This window comes from Cryptomeria japonica, chromosome 1 (assembly GCF_030272615.1).
Source record: "Cryptomeria japonica chromosome 1, Sugi_1.0, whole genome shotgun sequence".
Lineage (NCBI taxonomy): Eukaryota > Viridiplantae > Streptophyta > Pinopsida > Cupressales > Cupressaceae > Cryptomeria > Cryptomeria japonica.
In genome coordinates this window covers 594,114,062-594,137,057 of record NC_081405.1, presented here as the reverse complement: position 1 = coordinate 594,137,057, position 22,996 = coordinate 594,114,062, and the positions used below count along the sequence as shown (strand labels likewise).

The 22,996-nt window shown below is 34.9% G+C and overlaps 1 protein-coding gene and 2 pseudogenes across 1 annotated transcript; all 3 read left to right on the top strand.

The window, feature by feature from the left end:
* The first annotated feature begins 291 nt into the window (after nt 1-291).
* On the top strand, nt 292-11,190 carry LOC131028962 (S-type anion channel SLAH3). The gene is made up of 6 exons (XM_057959348.1): nt 292-694; nt 799-1,575; nt 1,680-1,963; nt 10,218-10,587; nt 10,671-10,860; nt 10,970-11,190. The coding sequence occupies exons 1-6, from the start codon at nt 296-298 to the stop codon at nt 11,188-11,190; spliced, it is 2,241 nt and encodes a 746-aa protein (XP_057815331.1). The 5' UTR covers nt 292-295.
* A 7,870-nt stretch (nt 11,191-19,060) lies between these two features.
* Nucleotides 19,061-19,633, top strand: LOC131028971 (NAD(P)H-quinone oxidoreductase subunit 1, chloroplastic-like; annotated as a pseudogene).
* A 2,753-nt stretch (nt 19,634-22,386) lies between these two features.
* LOC131028985 (NAD(P)H-quinone oxidoreductase subunit 1, chloroplastic-like) lies at nt 22,387-22,996 on the top strand (annotated as a pseudogene).

Here is a 22,996-nt window from a genome sequence, read left to right as displayed (position 1 = left end):
GCCATTCTTTGTCCAAGCATTTAATCGAAGCAGTCAAGACTTTCCTAAAAAGCTGGCATGTTTTCGTGTCAGCTCAGCAAGGGAATTTAAGCACGCAACTTAGTTGTTTTCAATCTAAATAACTTTTGATATTGGAGTGTACATAGTCAACATTTTTGTGAACAAAAGTCGGTACAGCTGGAATGTCACATCATTTAGGGTATGGGTGCCCAAAATCAAATTGTCTTGAACTTCCACTTTGGGCCATAAAAGCAATAGGATTCTAAAAGTATTTACTGCTTCGAAGTTTTAGAAGATGGACTACCAGATTCCTCTACACTTCAGGGCCATTCCCAATGATATTCAAAATGAGGAGATGATTTCCATACCCTTAGAAGATAGTACCGTGGACCAATCAAAGGCTTCAGGTGATGCTGAATTCCGTGCTTTGCAATCTGCGATCGTGCAAATCTCTTCTGTATGTTCTTCGGAGGATTGGAATGGCCAACAGTCATCAGAAAGTACCACAAATAAGTCCTATGAAGATCAAGAGTTGAGTAAACGTAAATCTCACTCAGGTTTGCCCAGTCTATCATTTCCGGAAAGACAAACCTCCCTTAGCTGGCCTTCGTCACCTAGAGATAAAATTACTGCAAAACATGTACCTTCTTTAGATAGTTTATACATTTACGAACGTTGTTTATCGATCCAAGAGGTAAGTTGTTCTACATAAAGTCCATTTTAAGTTTTTAAATAGAGCCCTACTTATGTAAATGATGCTATTTTTAACTGCTCTTCGTGGGGTTTAAAAAAAAACAGGAGCAAATGAATTCCAGATCTCAGAGCAAATTACCCTTTCTGCTACGCATTCATTCCGGACATTTTCACATATGCCTTGGCCTCTGCAGTCAAACGGTTCTCTGGAAAACTCTAGAGGAGAACCCCTTGTCGTTTATTCGTTTTCCTTTCAAAATCCCCAGTCACTTCACGTTTGGGCTGTGGTTGCTTGCCTTGTTAGGGTTTCTTGTAATATCGGGAGCTTACCTATTAAAATGTGTGTTTCACTTCGAGACTGTTCGCATGGAGTATTTCGATCGTGTGAGGGTGAATTACTTCTTTGTACCTTGGATCGCAGGCATGTTGTTAAGGCTTGGGCTTCCTTCTAATATAGCTCCCGACAATGTGCACCCTGTAGTATGTTGTATATTTATGGTTCCCATCGCCGTCCTAGAGCTCAAAATCTACGGCCAGTGGTTTACCAAAGGAAAGAGATCTCTGGCTCGAGTTGCAAACCCGTCCACCCATTTGTCCGTAATCGGTAATTTCATGATAGCCCGAATCGCAACAAAAGTAGAGTGGAAGGAAATTGCTTTTTTCTTCTTTACTGTGGGATTAATTCATTACGCCGTTGTGTTCATAACGCTTTACCAGAGACTGTCCACAGATATCACGGCTTCCAGGAAAATATGCCCGGTGTTCTTTCTGTTTATTGCAGCTCCAAGCTCGGCAAGCGTGGCGTGGGAAGCAATATCGGGCTCATTCGATACGTTCTCCAAGATGCTGCTTTTTCTCTCACTTTTCTTGTGCTCGGCCTTGGTGAGTATCGTCAGCCATCACAATTCATAACTGAAAATGAATTAGCATTAAGTTATTTAATTCCAATAGTAACTATAATGACCTTTTTCCCTTCACTTAATCAGATAATGAGAATCGATTTCTTCCGCGACAGCATGCGGAGATTTTCAATGATCTCGTGGGCATGCGCATATCCAATTACGACAACGTCAGTAGCCACACTAAAGTATGCAGAGAGCGTGAAGCATCCCATTGCTCGTACATTGGCTTATGCTCTCTCTTCGATCTCCATGGTAATGATATTAATTCTTGCACTGTTAACTATTGTCAACATGGTAGTGGCTAGGGACCACCTATTTCCCAACGATACCGTCATCACCATTTGCTCTGAGACACAGAGAAAAGTTCTGTTTCGAGCTAAAAGATCATGTGTTTCTTCATATTCCTTCATTTAAATACAATATATGATTTGATGTTTAATGGGCACGACTTCTTTAGTCATTTCTGATTTGCTGGAACGAAGTTTTATATTGAAAGAATTTGTTCTTTAAACATCCTGTCCAAGGCGACACGACAATCTCAACTTTTTCGAAAAAACTGGGCTCTAGATTCATTATTTTTTGTTGCGAACGCAAATTTAAGTCTGACTTCGCATATGTATAAAGTGTGAACTCGATCATCCGACGATCCATCCATGAAGGAAAAGATGTTTCGTAAAAGCGCATGGAGCAAAGCACTACACCTGATACTAGTCATGTTGTACAAACTTGAATCGTTCAATTCCGTATAAATGCACGCAAACAGGGGCGTCCTAAGGCTATAGTTCACCTAACTTCTGTTTGCTCGAAGAGTCGTGGGTGATCATGTTACCTTTTAAAGATGTCGACAAATTCCAAATTTGAAAACATTCAACGAAAATGTCGATATTCCAGCCACCACAAAGCATAAATAGATAGAGTGGGTCCATATGGTCACTATTTACTTATTTAATTTGACGAATGACATTGGATAAGCCTGGGATAAAATATCAGGCGACGCAATTATCTCGTCCTCCATCCTTTTTTACATTTCGAAATCGAAAGACTCAATGGCAAGCTCTTGGACTGGCTTATAGCGAAGAATTGGGATATGGTTGATTTTCTCTCTCATTTTAGTTCCCCTTCTTTTGGGTTTAGAAAGAGCATAAAATGGTCCTCCATGATATCGGTTGGTTAAAATTAAATTTTGATGGGTTTTCTAAAGAGAATTCAAGTTAGGCGTGTGGGGATTGGTTCATCAGAGATCCAGGTAGTAGGTAGTGGTGGCTTATGTGGCTAACCCAGGCTTTCAAATTTCTAATGTGACAAAAGTGATGGCAGTTTTCTATGGCATTTCTATCGCCAAGGATAAAGGCTTCCAAAATATCATCATTGAAGGTAATTCAAAAAACATCATCATGATGTTGCAAGGTAAGGCGAAGCCAGAGTGTTGTGCAGTAGACCTTATCACCAAGTGCCAAGTTGTCATTGCCACCTTCAACCACATAAGACTTCAGCAAACCCTTAGGGAAGGCAATAGGTCTGTAGATATGCTGGCAAACCATGGTCCTTTTTTTGATGGGCTTTAAATTTGGATGACACAACACAAGTTGCCAGAAGATATTCGAGCCATGATTCTTGAAGATATTAATCCCAATGAGACCTAAATATTTTAAAATTGTCTTATCCTTCATTATCTTGTCCACATTGTACTTCAATCATTTATTGATGTGGACTTGCCTTGTTAAATCTAGTGAAAGTTGTGATTCTTTCAAAACCACCTTTAACTATGTTTATCTCAAAACCGATTTTAGCAACCCCTTTCTAGTCTCTATTTTTGGCTTCTCTAAGGAAACCATAGGTGGTGACTTATTCAAACTAAGCTAGAGAAATGCAATAATTCCAAACAAAAAGGTGTTCTTTGGAAAAAGGTGATGGATAACAATTTGGCAACATACATTGAAGGAAAATAATGCTTCAACCCTTATTTGTCTAAGTAGTTTGCCCAATCCTCAAATGAGGCGAAGTCCAAGTGGGTGGAGTGAAATTCATGGTGTCTATGGAAACTATTGTGGTAGTTATGGGTCTTGTGGTGGAAGCCACAACCTTCCCAAAGAAACCAAAGGTTAACTACAAGGTGGATTTCATGAGATTTCTAAAGTCGAGGGAGAAAGTTGCTCAATTGTAGAGTGGTTTCAACAGAGATGACTAACTTGAGGTTTGAAAAGAGGTTGTGTTGATCCTTATGAATTTCATCACTTTGGATGGAGATTTAAATGGTTTCATTCTGAAATTTTTCCCAATGCTCAACCATTTAAGGTATGGTGTGAAGTAGAATTTTCCTTATTGTTTTTTTTCATCTATCTCCTAGTCTATGGTTGTTGCTAAAAATAAGAATGTCCTTCCCTTGCATCAGGGGCTTATTCTACATCTGTATAATTTTCACCTAAATTTAAACCTCACTTGTGGACTGATTAGCAATCCCTCTAGTTCCACTTTCTATGTTGAGTTGTTAGATAACCCAAGTAGTCAAGACACCATCTCCACTCCTAAACCCAAATAGACCCCTACCTAGGTTAGCTCTTATAGGTCGACTAAAACCAAGAACTCCTTGACTCCTCCCATTACGGAATGCATTGTCGAAGAGACAAAGGTAAAGGAGAATATTTTTGAGGACTCTACTTCCTCATGGTCTACTGGGTCTGAGCGGACCACATGCAACCTTATTATTAATGTTGTGACCCCTTCTAACCCCCTCATTTGGAGCACCATAGTCCTCCATAAATAGGGCGCTTAGTGCCATAGTATAGGTTTTTTCACCTAAAAATTCACTAGAAGACAATTTAGAAGCTCCTAAGACTAGTTTGAGCCCTAGTCTACTGTCATGACTAGGGTGCCTAGCCATAGTGTCCATCCATTTTGGTGTTAAATTTTTGTCACAAATTCCTCTCAACTTTGCCTTTCCAATTTTGTATCTATCAATTCATTTTCAATTTTTCATTTGTTTGCTTATGTTAATTGTTTTTGGATTTCTAGTTATTGCATTTCTCATTCTATCTTATCCAATCAATCAAAATCTAAAGAAAATAATCACTCCATCAAGTACCCAGGTCTCCCAAGGGTTTGAAGTTACACATATTGGTTATTCCCAATGTAATTAAGGGGATTGGGTTCAATTCTTTGTTTGCATGTTTAAACTAATGAACCCCATTTTTTCTACGTTACAAGTTTATTGGTAGATATCTATTAGACTATTTTTAACTTTAGTTATGCTTTTTTATTTAAGTTCACTTAGTGTTGCATTTAATTTAGCCAGATTTGAGCTTTTCTTATCTCCTCATTCTTTCACTTTAGTTCTAAATTTAGCTTAGGGAAACTTTGTGCTCTCTATAAAAGCACATCATTGTGCATGGTACTTTCATTCTATAATATTTTCCTTTGAGGAATATGGTATTTTTTTTGCTACTCTCATCTGTGGAAGGTGTTATAATTTTCTGTTTGATCTCATAGGCTTGTGTTGCAAAATTTAACATGGTATTAAAACTATTTTTATTGTATTGCCAAAGGTATGTGTGGGTATATATGCAATTCAAATTTTATGAAATCTAGTTCAAGCTCTTGATTAAACCTAGTAGCATATTAAAAGGCCCATGAAATGTTATTTAGATCATTATCATTGATGTTTTTCTCATTATATTCTTTGTGTACATGTACATACGATATATAGAAAAAATACATAAATGATATTAGAGGTGTTTCAAAGGTCTTCATTGGAGGTATAAGAAATTTAATAGTAAAATCTTTTATAAATGGGTGTATTGTTGTTCAACATTGACACCATGGTTTTTGAATACTAATACATATATGGCTATGGTAGTTATTGAGATGAGATATGAAAATATTAGAGGGTAAGAGTAAAAATCTATGTCACACATAGAGCTAATTTGTATGATCTAGATGGAAGGGTTATGGTCGAAACAGTTTGGGTTGAGCCAATGTGGTAGTCACGTGGCAGTTGTGTGGCAAATGGGTTCCGATTGGAACCCCTTTGCCATATAAGTTGCAAAAAAGGTTTTTTGCCTCATTTTGCACTAACTGGCTTAGAGTTTAGTGGTCGAGGAGAAGGAGGGGGCAAAAAAATTAGTGTTAATATATTAATATTTTAGATTTTTTCATAATTTTCTATAGTTTATTAATTTTTTAGTTTTTTAATGCTTAATAATATATTAATTTTAAAAAAATTTAATGCTTAATAATATATTAGTTTGAAATTTATTTAATGGTTATAATTTTTAATGGTTAAATGTTGGTGTCGGAAATAAGCCACACCCAGACCAATGAGGGACTGGTCCAAAAGGGTCTAGTAGCTCAGTTGTAGAGCACTCCAGCAGCATATCGAAGGTCCTAGGTTTGAGTCCTAGTTGGTCCATGCCTCAACATGGTATCAAAGCTAGGTCCAGGCTAGAAGCCTCAAGCACACACTCGAACCGATGATGGACTAGTCCAGCAAGGGCCAGTACCTTAGTGGTAGAGCACTCCAGCAACATATGGAAGGTCCTAGGTTTGAGTCCTAGCTGGTCCATGTCTCAACATTAAAATCTTTTAATGCTTTATTATTTATAAATATTGTACATGTATACAATTCAATGTTAAAATGTTGTCCTATGACCCCTTACAACATACTAGGACCTCTTAAGATACTTAAGAGAACTTAGTACATCCTAGGATGTTTTAAGACATCATACAACCCCTTAGTACATCCTAGGAGCAATTAAGAAATGAACGACCCCTTCATACATCCTAGGACATCATTTTACCCCTTTTATCATCCTAGCATGTATAACATAAGACCCCATAGAACTCCATAACACCTCTTAAGACCGCTTATGTCTGTAACAACCCCTTATGACCTTTAATGACTCCTTAAGACCCCTTATGATCCCTAATGACCCCTACTGACCCCATACGATCATCTTGTGTCATAAGTATCATATGGTGTTGTTAGGGGTCATATGGGGTCCTACGGGGCTAGACATGTGTGGCCTTGTATGACCCCATATGACCCCTTAGGACACCATATGACCCCATAGGATCATATAATGTCCTAAGGGGTCATATGGGGTCCTAGGGGACCACACTTGTGTTTTAACACGTGTGACCCCTTTTAACATCCTAATACATGCAACATAACTCTTAGGACACCATATGACCCCATAGGATCATATAGTGTCCTAAGGGGTCATATGGGGTCCTAAGGGGCCACACATGTGTTCTAAAACATGTGTGACCCCTTAGGACCCCACATGACACCTTTTAAAGTACTAGTAGGTACAAAATACCTCCTAGGACACCATATGACCCCATATAGTGTCGTACGAGGTCATTTGGGGTCACAAATGTGTTAGAACACATGTATGACCCCTTAAGAACCCATATGACCCCTTTTAAAGTCCTAGTAGGTACAACATGTCCCTTAGGACACCATATGACCCCATAGGGCCATGTAGTGTCGTGCGGAGTCATATAGGGTCAAACATGTATTAGAAGACATGTGTCACCCCTTAGGACCCATATGACCCCTTTTAAAGTCCTATTAGGTACAACATACCCCTTAGGACACCATATGACTCCATAGGGTCATATAGTGTCCTAATGGGTCATATGGGGTCCTAAGGGGCCACACATGTATTCTAACACATGTGTGACCCCTTAGAACCTTATATGATGTATTTTAAAGTACTAGTAGGTACAACATACATCTTAGGACACCATATGACACCATATGATCATATAGTGTTGTACAAGGTCATATAGGGTCACACAGAATACATGTGTGAACCCTTAGGACCCCATATGACCCCTTTTAAAGTCCTAGTAGGTACAACATACCCCATAGGACACCCTATGACCCCATAGGGTTATATAGTGTTGTATGGGGATATATGGGGTGACACATGTGTTAGAAGACATGTGTGACCTCTTCGGACCCCATATGACCTCATTTAAAGCCCTAGTAGGTACATCATACCCCTTAGGACACCATATGACCCCTTAGGACATATAGTGTCCTAAGGGGTCATATGGGATCCTAAGGGGTCACACATGCGTTCTAACACATGTCTGGCCCCTTACGACCCCATATGACACCTTTTAAAGTACTAGTAGGTACAATGTACCTCTTTTGACACCATATGACTCTATAGGGTAATATATTATAACACGGGATCATTAGGGGTCACACATGTGTGACCCCTTAGTACCCTATATAACCCCTTTTAAAGTCCTAGTAGGTACAACATACCCCTTAGGACACCATATGACCCTATATAGTGTCCTAAGGGGTCATATGGGGTTCTAAGGGGCCACACATGTGTTCTAACACATTTGTCACCCCTAAGGACCCCATATGACCCCTTAGAACACCATAGGGTCCTATGGTGTCCTAAGGGGTCATATGGGGTTGTAAGGAGAAACACATATATTTTAACACATGTGTGACCTGTTAAGACCCCATATGAGCCCTTTTAAAGTTGGTAGTGTGTACATCATACCTCTTAGGACACAATACGACCCAATAGGATCATATAGTATCCTAAGGGGTCATACTGGGTCTTAAGGGGCCACACACGTGTGACCCCTTAGGGTCCCATATGACCCCTTAGGATACCATAGTGTCATATGGTGTCCTAACTGGTCATATGGGGTCTTAAGGGGCCACACATGTGTGACCCCTGAGGAACCCGTATGATCCCTTTTGAATTCCTAATAGGTACACCATACCGCCTAGTACATTGTATAAGTTATTAAGATATGAACAACCCCTTAATACATCCTAAAACATCTTTTAACCCCTTCTGACATTTAATGACTCATTAAGACCCCTTACAATCCCTAATGACCCCTATTGAGCCCATATAATCCCATAGGATCAAATAGCATCATATGGTGTCATTGGGGGTCATATGAGGTCCTAAGGGGCCACACATGTGTGGCCCCTTAGGACCCCACATGACCCCAATGACACCATATGACCCCATGGGATCATATAGTGTCCTAAGGGGTCATATGGGATCTAAATGGGCCACTGATGTGTATAAACATGTGTGACCCCTTAGGACCCCATATGACTATGAATCAAAAGTTTTGTTATGAGACTTACTATAAATAGTAATTTCAACATGTGTTTTACATGTAGCTGTGTAAGTCATACTTACTATATTTAGTAAGTTGTCTTCAATTAGGAGTCTGCAACTCGAATTTATGTTTTTAGGTACAATTATTGAAGATTGTTGTAACTCTATAATTCCTGAAAATCAATATTGAAGATATTTTGTCCGTAGTTTTTTGCTGGTATATTTTTACCATATTTTTCCACGTAATCTGAGTGTTATGTGTTGTTCTTCTTGTCTACCATACTCTGCACTTGTTATCACAAAACAATGATGTAAAAGCAGAGAATATGCACTTTTAAGGTTGAGGCAGTAACTATAAAACATGTAAATAATAGCATATTTGATTTGAGCGTACATAGTATAGCTATAAATGACTTTAAATGAAAAACTATACGCAAGATAAATACAGCACGTATTTATTTATGATTTAAATTATCTAGGAATTTATTCAAAAAATACTCACCTTGGCTAATAGAATTTATTTATCTATAACTTAATTCTTTACAGTTTATTATGTTCTCTTGTTTGCATTTTCTTCATATTTGGAGAATTACCAACGTTAAACAAATTTGTTATTTACCAAGATTGATATAAGAGATATTATTTGATATCTTTTAAAATATTCTCTCTTCAATTTACTATGGTGTAAAATTAGAAAAATTCTTTGACATGTCTTGGCCGTATTCCTAAGCTGGATTTGGCTTCGTCACTATGTACAGGAATGCCACAGAATCAGAGTTTTTCATTTCTCTAATTAGTAAACATTTGAAGTAATTGATTCCTTACCAAATGTCGCGCAAGTGGGCTAAATGGCTACTGATAGAATAGACCAAAATGCTTTCTTTTCATTGCCGACGTGGACACTTAATGGCACGCACTTACTGCGAATTGCAAAAGAGTTGTGCCTTATCAGAACATTTATGTTAGTCTTCTTAAATCATGTCTCTATTCCTGTCAACTGGAGTGGAGGAATGTCCGCAGATAAAACTTGCTTTGATTCATTTTTTCTTGTACAAATTCGGTTTTGTCTCCATCATTCTCTTTAAAGTCAGCGTGAAAATAAAAAACTCTTGCCCATTGTCAAACTGAAAGCAATGGAAAACGGCGATTTGTAAATGGCGTTCTTTGTCCTAACATTAGATAATTATCAAGCCATTCTTTGTTCAAGCATTTAATCGAAGCAGTCAAGACTTTGCTAAAAAGGTGACATGTTTTCGCGTCAGCTCAGGAAGGGAATTTAAGCACGCAACTTAGCTGTTTCCAATCTAAATAACTTTAGATATTCGACTTTACATAGTCAACATTTTTGTGAACAAAAGTCGGTACAGCTGGCATCTCATATCATTTAGGCTATGGGTGCCCAAAATCAAATTGTCTTGAACCTCCACTTTGGTCTGTCCATAAAAGCAATAGGATTCTCCTTCGCTGCTTCGAAGTTTTAGAAGATGAACTACTAGATTCCTCTTCACTGCAGGGTCATTCCAAATGATATTCATAATGAGGAGATGATTTCAATAAATTTAGGAGATAGTACCGTGGAACAATCAAAGGCTTCAGGTGATGCTGAATTTCGCGCTTTGCAATCTGCAATCGAGCCCATCACTTCTGTACGTTCTTCGGGGGATTGCAATGGCCAACAGCTATCAGAAAGTACTACGAATAAGTCATATGAAGATCAAAAGTTGAGTAAAGGTAAATCTTACCCAGGCTTGCCCAGACTATCATTTGCGGAAAGACAAACCTCCCTTAGCTGGCCTTCGTCACCTAGAGATAAAATTACTGCAAAACATGTACCTTCTTTAGATAGTTTATACATCTACGAACATTGTTTATCGATCCAAGAGGTAAGTTTGTCCTAAATAAAGTCCATTTTAAGTTTTTAAATAGAGCCCTACTTATGTAAAAAAATGGAGCAAATGGATTCCAGATCGCAGAGGAAATTACCCTTTTTGCTACGAATTCATTCCGGACATTTTCACATATGCCTCGGCCTCTGCAGTCAAACAGTTCTCTGGAAAACTCTGCAGGAGAATCCCTTGTCGTTTATTCGTTTTCCTTTCAAAATCCCCAGTCACTTCACGCTTGGGCTGTGGTTGCTTCCCTTGCTAGGGTTTCTTGTAATATCGGGAGCTTACCTATTAAAATGTGTGTTTCACTTCGAGACTGTTCGTATGGAGTATTTCGATCGTGTGAGGTTGAATTACTTATTTGAACCGTGGATCGCAGGCATGTTGTTAAGGCTTGGGCTTCCTTCTAATATAGCTCCTGAGAATGTGCACCGTGTGGTATGTTGTATTTTTATGATTCCCATCGCCGTCTTAGAGCTCAAAATCTACGGTCAATTCGTTCACCAAAAGAAAGAGATCTCTGGCTCGAGTTGCAAACCCTTCCTCCCATTTGTCCGTAATCGGAAATTTCATGATAACCCGCATCGCAAGAAAAAGTAGATTGGAAGGAAATTGCATTCTTCTTCTTTACTGTGGGATTAATTCGTTACGCGGTTGTGTTCATAACCCTTTACCAGAGACTGTCCTCAGATATCACGGCTCCCAGAAAAATATGCCCAGTATTCTTTCTGTTTATTGTAGCTCCAAGCTCGGCAAGCGTGGCGTGCGAAGGAATATCAGGATCCTTCGATACATTCTCTAAGATGCTGCTTTTTCTCTCACTTTTCTTGTGTTCGGCCTTGGTGGGTATCGTCACACATCGCAATTCATAACTGCAAATGAATTCTCATTAACTAGTGGGATAAATTACAAAGGATATGCACCCACACATATATTTACTGTTTACTAATGGTGAATTACAAAATATATGTACCCATTAGAACTAGATAATATACAGAAATAATGTTTCTAACAAAGTGTTGAAACTAAAAACTTTGACAAACCATGAAAAATATGTAATCTTTTCAAAATATTTGATTTAAATTTACTTATACATTCTTACCTCCAAACCCTTTTATTAGTATGAAAGGGGGTATTTTACCTAGCTAGTTCATTACATAGGTCCTCTTCATACATGTTACTTAAGATTTGTGAGGGTACCAGAGGATAGTTATCACTTTATGTCTCAAGTAATATGATTAAGAAACATGTCATAATATTATCAAAGCCTATTTTCACCTTGTCCTATACTAGCAAGGGCTCTCCTTTTTAATATCATTTATCCATTATAATATATCATTTATATCCTTTGATAGAATGGTGCTCTTCTTTCATATCCAATCTCTCTTTTTCTTTTATGATGTTCCTAAATATTGAGTAGCTATAATCTTCAGCCAAATCCTACATTGTATAGAGCATTCTATACAAAATATTACATGATATTAGAGGTTGTGATATTAATTCTTGTTAATTAAATTGGGAGATCTTGGTTGTAAATCTTGGTAGATCCTAAAAAGTTTAGAATTCTCTTTTATTGCACCAAATGATGATTTGGAGAATAAGAAAATCTTGATAGAAATCCTAGATTTGGGGGTTTCATCTTTGTGTCTTTGTATTATAGGTAGAAACTAGAGCATTGTGGTGTATATTTGAGCTCACTATTAAGTTGAAAGGGTTTAAGAAAGTCATTTTCTATTTTTATTTCTTCCAAAACAAACATCTAAGGTAAGATCTATGAATTTTTGAAGTTGGGAGGTAATTGTTAGATCCATAAAGTGGCTACAATTTTTGGGTCAAATCTGACCCTTCCATTGTGTCTGGAAGATCCAAGAACTCTAAGATTGACTATTAATTAATATAAATCAAATCACTTCATCAAAATATTAAAGAAAAAAGAGTCATGACTATCATTAATGTTGGTGTAGGGTCATATGTGTTGAAAAATGTTGAATTATCAAGGTAAATAATTTTTTTAGTTTCTTATTAAATATTTCTAAAAATATATATTAAAAAAAATTCATCTCTATGTAGGTACTAAGTATGGTAGGGTACCATAGCCACCATAATGTGCCACATGGTGCTCTCACATTTTCAAAATACTTTCAATGTTAGACCTTTTAGTGCTAAAATATTTGCCCACAATTTTATCAAGGTTTGGTGATGGGAAGAGGATTGAAGAAAAAATAATTTGAATGTTTCAATGTTGGAGTACTTGATGGATGCACCATTCCGTGCAATTGAGTAGTTGAGCAACTCAATATCACTCTAGGATACCATAAATACAATTAATTTTATGCAATTATGTTGGGAGATACTGATATACTTTTTGGATTACAATGGTTGTATTCTCTATGAGAATATTCGGATAACTACACAAATATGGAAGCTAATTTCATATTAGATGGAAATAATATATTCCTTAGAGAGATCTCAAATGGAGCTCCATATGTGGTGTTGGAAAAATAATGTAGAAATCTTCCATAAGTATTAAACAACATTGGTAGTAAATTGTTTGATTCTCCATTTTAAGTCCCCGTCATGCAAGAAAGTTGATCATATTGGTATTTAGGAAATTGTAGATAAGATTTGTGTTGTTTTCAGCATGGCATGCATCAAAGACTACCACTATATAGAGGGTCTCAACATGATATATAATTAAAAGAAGGGGTTAAACCTATTATCAATATAACATACTATCATCCAAGATGGTATAAAGAGGAGATGGGGAATGATATCAAAGAGCCTTTTGACCAGGTAAGACTCATAAGACCTATCTTAATTCCAATTGCATCATTCAAAGTTCTTGTGAAGAAGGATGGAACTATGAGGACGTGTATTTAAAATAGAGCCTTTAATAATAGGTCAATCAAAAATAGATATCTTGTTCCAAGGATACATGATCTCATTGATGAATCTCATCAATTTATATACTTGCCCAAGATTAATGTAAGATTAAGATAATATAAAACAGACATGGGGGACAAAGATGTTCTAAAGACAAATTTCTAGTGCCATTATGAAATGATTTCTTAGAATATGTTGTTATTACAAGAGATTTATAAAATGAGTCTCTTAATTTAATAGAATCTTGACTAATTTTATAAATAAGGGAGCCTCTCTATGGCTTGAATATTCTTATAATATTTTTGCCAAGTTGACAGAGGTAATGAGATCATTTCCTGTACTTACCATTCTTGATTTTTCATTACCCATTGTTGTTGAATGTGATACTTCTAGAGAATGTGAAATGATGAGCAATTGGGATTCTAGGCCATTAACTATAAACTAATGATCCCAATCCCTTCTCATAACATTGGAACATGAATAAGAATAACTATAGTACTTAAAAGAGAGCTAGGAATTAGGATTCTATTTATTTGTTGCAAAAGAAATATGATTATGAAGTGTGCATGTGATATGTTGTAATGATACTAAAATTATTGATTTTTATAATAAATAGTGGATACATAATGAAGAACCAAAATATTAAAGTAGATCTAAAATAGAGATATAAAGAAGAGTTGGGATAAAAAGTCTAGCGAAGACTATGTGGGATAGTGGTGTTTGGAACCATAATCAAGAGACAACTGAGGTTCCTAACTATGATTAAAAAAAAAAAGCAATCTCAAAACCCTGCACAACTATCTCCCAAAAATATGGATCAAAGTGGTAGAATAGGGGGTTTTGGGTGCCCTAGTTTGAGGCTTTTCATCCATTTAAATTTTATCAAAAACTACCACTTTCTACTTTGCACTTATGTAACTTTCTCGTTATCAAATTTACACCTACGCACATTAAAAATGGAGAAAAGCGTTGTGTTCTTTAGGGGCTTGCCTAAGTCAAACCTTTCATGTTATTATTTCTACTTCCACAACATCAAATAATGATATCTAGGTGCATTCTCTTTCAAGGATAGAAGATAAACTAGCGATGAAACATTTAATTGACAAGATTTTTTTGATTTTTTTTACTCTAGAGGTATCCCCGTGACCCAAGCCAACACCCAACTTGCCTTACCTTGGAATTACCTAATGGACTTTTCCTAGTATGTTAGATAGATTATCGATAGTTCGATGACCCACCATCCTAAGTTTCATACTGCTGAAGTATTCATGAGTGATATTGCAAAACATGTACAAGCTCCGTTCACCGAAAAAATTGAATTCAATGAAAATTTGGTTTATCCTACCCATACCTGTCATAGGCATCCTACTTATATATGTCATAATATTTTATCTAAGTGAATATCGATAATCAATATGAAGTACAAAACTTAATGATTCTTCTAGAAAATTTTCTATTCATTCAGAATAATCGACTCGTCGAATCGGAACAAGTAATTATCGAGGTTCATGCTAAAAGATTCCCCTTTAAAGAAAAAGTCAAGAAACATATATATTCTGACTTGACAGGAGAAATGCACCAGAGTATCCCTATGTCTAATTTTATATTAGAGACAACCCCTTTATGGGTATTATCGAGAAATATATATGAATCCATTGTATTATCTTTTTCTTTAGATCAAGATCAAGTGGATATTCCAGAACTTCTTCTTGACAAATATAAATTACTTTTGAATTATTCAATGGATCAAGTGAAACATGAATCAATTGACTCAAACTGTTTTGAAAAAGGAAAAAAAATCTTGAATTATTTCGAAACTGATCAAACCATACCTAACAAACATAAGGACTCTATCTATTCCACCATTGTTTTTGAAAATACCCATATGAGGGTCAAAAGGGAAAAAAAGAAACTCGTCGTACCATTATGGTGTGATAAACAATGGGGAAAGAGAAGAATTGCTTGTCCTGATTTAATATTTAGAATACCTAGAGGACAAGGTATTTTACTAAATAAAAAGAACATATTTTCTTTTTTGAATGACCCTCGTTCAAAAATGATAAAATATGGGAATATTCTTGGAGGTTATTCAATTGGAAAAAAGGAATTCTCTTGAAATCAATTATCTTGTTGAAATACCTTTTTTTCAATATCACAAAAAGGGAAAATATATCAAGTTCTCCATTTTTGTTTCAGAACAAATTAGGTCACACTGATTATTTTTTTTTCAACTCCCCAATGTGATGCTATTGGTGTTACTGCTACTCATCCTAGTGGTAAATCTAGGGCTGGATCATGAAGTCACCATATCAATCACTAAGTTCTGGATCTCGATCATGAGCATCTGAATCACCAAAATCTACTAGATCAAGAAAAGCATAAACAATTGATTCTACTGATGACTCTACTAAACCATTTCAAGGGGCCTCTTCAATGTGTTCTTATGGATATTGATCTTAAACTTACTATGGCTCCCTCTCTCCAATAGACTATGCGTATGGAATAGGAACAATTGGCTCGTCCTAGAGAAAGCTCTGAAACAGGGCCTTCAATGACTGCTTCAACCCCCCAATGCTACTCGTGTTGGTGGTGGAGATGCATCTACTACTGCTGGTGCTTATATTGGTCTTGGTTCTGGAACTGCTGCTTCCGCCCTTGCTTATGCCTCTCTTGATATTTTCTCCTTTCTTTGTTGCTTGCTTAGATGCTAGTGGTGGGACTTCTTTTGATACCTTAGCTTCTATAGGACTTGATTCCAGATCAACTACTAGGTCAATTGCATCTCGACATGGGTCTCACTCTCAATCAACTGAGTAAACAACCAGATCAACTTCAATTGAATCATAAAGGTGTCTGACCCTAGTAGTAGTTGGTAGAGGGATATAAATTATGTATGATGATAGCTAATAATCATAGCTATTATGTATGCTACAACTAACTCCCTAGTCGGTCACTCATCAATATGAACATGCTCCCTAGTCACCAATCAATATGTATGCTTGTCTTGAAAACTAGGTGTAATGTATTAAATAAAGAGATTAGATCAGACCTAATGAGAAATAATGTAGATGATCCAAAGGTCCGGTCAGGTCCCCGGGAAGAAATTAGAATGTCCTGACTCTGATAAGGTCCTGATTTAACTGTTAACTTCTCTCTGCTACAGACGGAGAAATGAGGTATTACAAATACAAATACAAACCATAGGTAACTAGCTATCCCCAAAGGGTAACTAACTATTGCAAACTAGGGTCACAATGGCATGGTTGATTCAGGTGTTGCATGATGATTTATTAATAGATGAATCATGTATAAGTACTAATTATACTAAGAAACCCAGTGAAAAATTCAAATTGTTGAAAGGGAGACAAGACGCTTTTCAATATTTCAGGGGATTAGAAAATAATAGAATGGTTGATCTATGGATGGTTAAAACATTTATTAAAAATCCTTGAGTAAATCATGATATTTAATCAGATCTCAAATGGAATATCAAAAAAGAGATAAACCAATTAAATTGTATTTGATTTCTGAATGAGAATTTATCTTCAAGATCTTTTTCATCCTGTGATCAAAATAAAGAAGAATTAACATTAAATGATGATTTTCAATTGAATAAATTTATTCTTAAAATAATAGATCAATTTACTCTATCAATAACTAAGCCTAATCAGGGTTACTATAATGAAATTATCCTAGATTTGGATTATCGCATGAATGAATTATATGAACTTGACAAGAATATATTATTGAACAAGATCTTCAATTACAGAGATAAATTAAAGCATCATTCTTTCTTTATGCTACTCAATATTGATAATCAATATACAAATTAAATAGAAAAGGATGATAACATCGAAATTTTCATTCAACTAATAATGAATAAATACAAGATTCAAATTGATGAGCATTTTGAAATTTTTTTTAAGAGATTCTATTTGTTGAAGAATGTCTTTTTATCAAAAGTGTTTAATGAATACTCTAAGTATTCTTTAAAATCAGATTTTGTATTGGACGATTTAGAATCCAAAACTGCATTGGACGATTTAGAATCTGAAACTATCCATGTTCTGTGAAAAAAAAAAATGCCAACTTGTGCAAATATCTGTTTGCAGTTACTCATAAACTACGAGTGTAGTTGACCATATAATATATCCATCACGATTTCAAGAAGGAGAGATTACGAACAATGCAAGATATAAAAACATATCTTTCCACAACATCTGTGTTAGCTACTTTATCATTAGGAATTTTATCTGGTTTATCAATTGAGATAAATCATTTTTTCCTAGATGCCCTGATATTTTCCTTTTTTTGACTTTCATTTTCCTCTCCCGCGAATCCGAAAGAAAAAAAAAAGATTTTAGATTCATTTCCTTTTCTTCTTGGATAAACAAAATAAATTAGATTCAATCTCTTTAGAGGTCAAGGGGGGGTGAAGTTAGAATAATAAAAAAAATCTAGATCCAAAAGTTCCTCAAGTAGTAAACTACTGAAAACTTTTAATTAAAGAATTTATTACAAGAATGAATTAAGTAATAAAATCTTTAATCATTCTTCGAAAACTTCTATTCCTTTCTCTTTCTTCTATTTCTTCTCTTTTTTCCAAATTGAAAAGAAAAGAAGTAGATACAATATCCAAAGTAAGTTATATGGCCAAGGGAGGAAATGTAAGAGTAACAATTACTTTAGAATGTACTAGTTGTACTCAAGATAGTGTTAATAAAAAATCACTAGGTATTTCGAGATATACGACTAGAAAAAATCGACGCAATAGTCCTCTTCGATTGGAATTAAACAAATTTTGTCCTTATTGTTACAAGCATACTATTCCTAGAGAAATAAAAAATTACATTGAAGCTATCATTTTTACCTAGGGATACAAATATATCAAATATATTTCTCTATCTTTGTATTTTAACAAAATGTGTCACTGTCAATATTTCTTTTTCAGAATATTTTGGAAAAAAAAGTATTTGAAAGATTCATAAAATAAACTATGAATAAAATGAAGCCATCTTTTTGGAATACATCTCCCTCTTTTAGGAATAGATCTAAGCCCTATTTTCGAAATAGATCTAAAATATATTTTTGAAATAGATCTAAACCATATTTTTGAAATAGATCTAAGCCATCTTTTTTAAATACATCTAAGTGATTTTCCCCAAATCAACCATCGTTTCAAAAATGTTTATTGCCAATTTGGCCTGGAAAGAAAGTCAATTATAAAATATAAGCTTAATTAATCGATTTATTAGTGAGTAAGGAAAGATAATATCTAGGGTTGTTAAACAAGCTTGTATTCTATCTTTGATACCTTTTCTTTCTTCTCGATTTATCAGTAAAAAACCTTCCCCTACTTTTGCTTTATCAAAACAAGAACATTATGTGAAAGTAGAAGCTCCCAAGGGGGAACTAAGAATTGTTTTTATAGGAGATGATAATATATTTCCCTAGAGATGGAAAATTTGACCACCTGGTTTTATTAATTTGTAGATCCCTCCCCAACTGGTTAAATGGATGAAATTAGCTGATATCATGACAATTTTGGGTAGTATGGATATCATTATGGGAGAGGTTGATCATTAAAATGGTGATTAATATAGCAGAGCTTGAAGAACAAGCTATCAATTTATTTTCTTGACTAGGATTTTCAAGAGAAATCTCTAGTCCTATATGGATTCTAATCAACATACTTATCCTTCTATTGGGAATTACGATGGGATTATTAGTTATTGTATGGCCTGAAAGAAAAATATATGAGGGAATACAACAACACATTGGACCTAAATACACTAGTCCTTTGGTAATTATTCAAGCCTTGACGGATGGAATAAAACTACTGCTAAAAGAGGATATTATTCCATCTAGGGGGGATATTTGGTTATTTAGTATTAGACTAGCAGTAGTGGTCATACCTATTTTTTTAGGCTATTTAGTAATTCACTTTGGTCACCACATTATTTTAATGGATCTTAGTATAGGTGTTCTTTTTTGGATTGCAATTTCAAGTATTTCTCCCCTTGGACTTCTTATAGCAGGATATGGATCAAATAATAAATATTATTTTTTAGGTGCTCTTTGAGCTGCTACTCAAGCTATTAGTTATGAAATTCCTTTAGCTTTATGTGTGTTATCTATATCTCTATGTGGGATTTGTTGATATATGAGATTCATTTTTTCCTCTTTTTATTTCTACTAATAACTAAAAAGAGGGAAAAACATAAGTGAATGGGATTCCTTCATTCCAATTAAAAAAATAGATAGTCGTGAGATGGGCCAACAAAGCATGGGGATCTTATTGGTCTAGTATTTTCTCTTTTAAGTATAGGTATAATTTTTGGGGTAGTATGAGCCAACGAAGCATGGGGATCTTATTAGAACTGGGATCCAAATGAGACCTGGGCACTAATAACTTGGATTATATTTGCAATTTATCTACATACTAGAATAAACAGGGGCTGGAAAGGGGAAAAACTGGCTATTGTTTGTTCTCTAGGATTTATTCTACTTTGGACCTATTACTTAGAGGATGATTTATTAGGAATAGGGTTACACAAATATGGCTAGTTGATTTAGTAGAAATAAAAAAGTACACCTTTTTATTTATATAATCGAATTAGGAGTAGATAGTTTATTTAATTTGACTTAGGAGGATAATCGTTCTTGTGGAATGGTGGAGAGTAGTTGACCTTACTGCAGGTCTTCCTTAGGAAGGAAGAAGAATCGATATTATTCCTGGTAATAGAATATTATTCCTGGTAATAGAATATTACTTGGGAAGAATTGGGAACTTTGCAAAAAATAAATCCACTTTTTTGTAGACGTATAGTTTCCTTTGCAGAACTATAGTTTTCCCTGCATAACTAATTCGAGAGCATATTCCACAAAATTTTGTGCGCCATTCAAAATAATGTGTGGGTCTCGAACAACTAGAGTAGCTGAACCTAATAAGAGAACAATTACAACCTATGAAGTTATAAGTATCTATGCATGAACTTGAAACACCCCTATTTGCAAATAAAAATGCTGACCTACTTCCACACCAAATATCTCATACAAATTCATCATGTTAATAGGAAATTTTACAATATCCATATTACCCTTTATATAGAAAGATGAACTTCAAAAAGAAATGATTTTGGTTCAATGCCCGATTCCTCAATTACACTATCATCAGTGAAGATACGAAATAAAATAATGCAATGATTATTTGATTGATTAAGAATATTTCTTTAGTTTTGTAAAAATATTTTATTCTAATCTATTCTATAAGATATAGGAATAGTAGCCAACTTAGTTCTAGCTTCTCTTTTTTCATTTTTAATTCACTTTTTATAGTAGAATTCTCTACCCGCTCAAATTGGTAAAATTAATTTATGTAGGATTAGTCAGATTGGTCCTCTACCATCATTATTGGCTGGGATTGGGATATCCACGAGATCTGGGTCACAATCTGTATCAAATAAGCAAATTGTTGGAATACGCAAAGTTCTACATTCTCGAATAGCAGTATACTCTCCTTTTTCAATAGGAATTATTACAATATTGGAAAATTTTGTCATATATCTAATACCCCCTAGATCTTCCTGGAATTTGTTTAGTTCTCTCTTGAGTATTGCTGCTTCTTTTTTCATAAATCCATCAAATCCTCCCATATTTTTGTTTTCGTAATTTTTTGAATTTTTCAAGTCTTGCCATTCCTTATTCAAATTTTTCATGTCAACTTGTCTCTCATTCACATGAATTTTTTATGCCCATGTTACATATATATTCTTTCTCTTTCTTTCCTAGATCTGGTTGTGGATGGAGAAAAAATCATACTTTTTTGTTCTCGATAAAGTATTTCAAGGAATAATCAAAATAAAGCGTCTATCTTCTAATGGATGGGACATAGGTCTTCTAAACCTTAAGTATAGGTTCCAATTCTATTGGACATAATAATGCATTATGCTTTGGAAATGTTGCAAAATGATTATTAAACTCTTTTATCTTGTTCCCAACATAAGAAAAAGTTGTATATTTTCTTGAATAGCTTCTTTTAAAAGGCCTTCTGCTTGTTCCGTCAATATCCCAATAGAATGTATAATTTCTCCAAAATGGGGTTTATTTTTTACTAAATACTCATGCAACTTAAGGATAATTTTTTTAACTTGTATGATCTCTAATGCATCTAGATATCCATTTGTTCTAGTATAAATCATAGCTATTTGTTCTTCCACTATTAAAGAATCTGATTGAGATTGTTTGAGCAATTCGTGTAATTGTTGACCTCTTTCCAATTGATCTTGTGTAGCTTTATCGAGATAAAAAGAGAATTGTGCAAAAACTTTTAACTCTGCAACTTGAGCTAATTCTAATTTTATTTTTCCAACAACTTGTTTCATAGCTTACATTTGAGCTACAAATCCTACTCTAGATATGGAAAGACCAACATTAATGGCAGGTTGAATTCCTACATTGAATAGATATTTATTATTAGATCCATTTGTTTGTTGTATGGTATTTATCACCCTTCTAATTTGAATCCTTATTTTAGTGAAATTTTTGTATTTGATATTATTTTTAGGAAAACAATCATTAAAAAAAAAACTGTAAAATAAATAAAATGCGAGAAATTTGAGTTTGTTCTATCTTTGATACCTTTTCTTTCTTCTCGATTTATCAGTAAAAAACCTTCCCCTACATTTGATTTATCAAAACAAGAACATTAAGTTAGAGTAGAAGCTCCCAAGGGGGAGCTAGGAATTTTTTTTATAGGAGATGATAATATTTTTCCCTACAGATGGAAAATTCAACCACCTAGTTTTATTAATTTGTAGATCCGTCCTCAACTAGTTAAATGGATGAAATTAGCTGATATCATGACAATTTTGGGTAGTATAGGTATCATTATGGGAGAGGTTGATCGTTAAAATGGTGATTAATATAGCAGAGCTCGAAGAACAAGCTATCAATTTATTTTCTCGATTGGGATTTTCAAGAGAAATCTCTAGTCTTATATGGATTCTAATCGACATAATTATCCTTCTATTGGGAACTACAATTAGATTATTAGTTATTGTATTGCCTGAAAGACAAATATCTCTGGGAATACAACAACACATTGGACCTAAATATGCTAGTCCTTTGGGAATTATTAAAGCCTTGATGGATGGAATAAAACTACTGCTAAAAGATGATATTATTCCATCTAGGGGGGATATTTGGTTATTTACTATTCGACCAACAGTAGTGGTCATACCTATTTTTTAGGCTATTCAGTAATTCCCTTTGGTTGCCACATTATTTTAATGGATCTTAGTATAGGTGTTCTTTTTGGATTGCAATTTCAAGTATTTCTCCCCTTGGACTGCTTATAGCAGGATATGGATCAAATAATAAATATTCTTTTTTAGGTGCTCTCTGAGCTGCTACTCAAGCTATTAGTTACGAAGCTCCTTTAGCTTTATGTGTGTTATCTATATCTCTCTATGGGATTTGTTGGAATATGAGATTCATTTTTTCCTCTTTTTATTTCTACTAA

What these genes read in the sequence shown, in the direction of transcription:
- LOC131028962 (XM_057959348.1), top strand. Translation starts at nt 296, where the DNA reads ATGGACTACCAGATTCCTCTACACTTCAGGGCCATTCCCAATGATATT. An exon ending in GTTGTTTATCGATCCAAGAG is followed by an intron (nt 695 to 798) that starts GTAAGTTGTTCT and finishes AAAAAAAAACAG; the next exon opens with GAGCAAATGAATTCCAGATC. An exon ending in TTCCCTTGCTAGGGTTTCTT is followed by an intron (nt 10,861 to 10,969) that starts GTAATATCGGGA and finishes CGTGGATCGCAG; the next exon opens with GCATGTTGTTAAGGCTTGGG.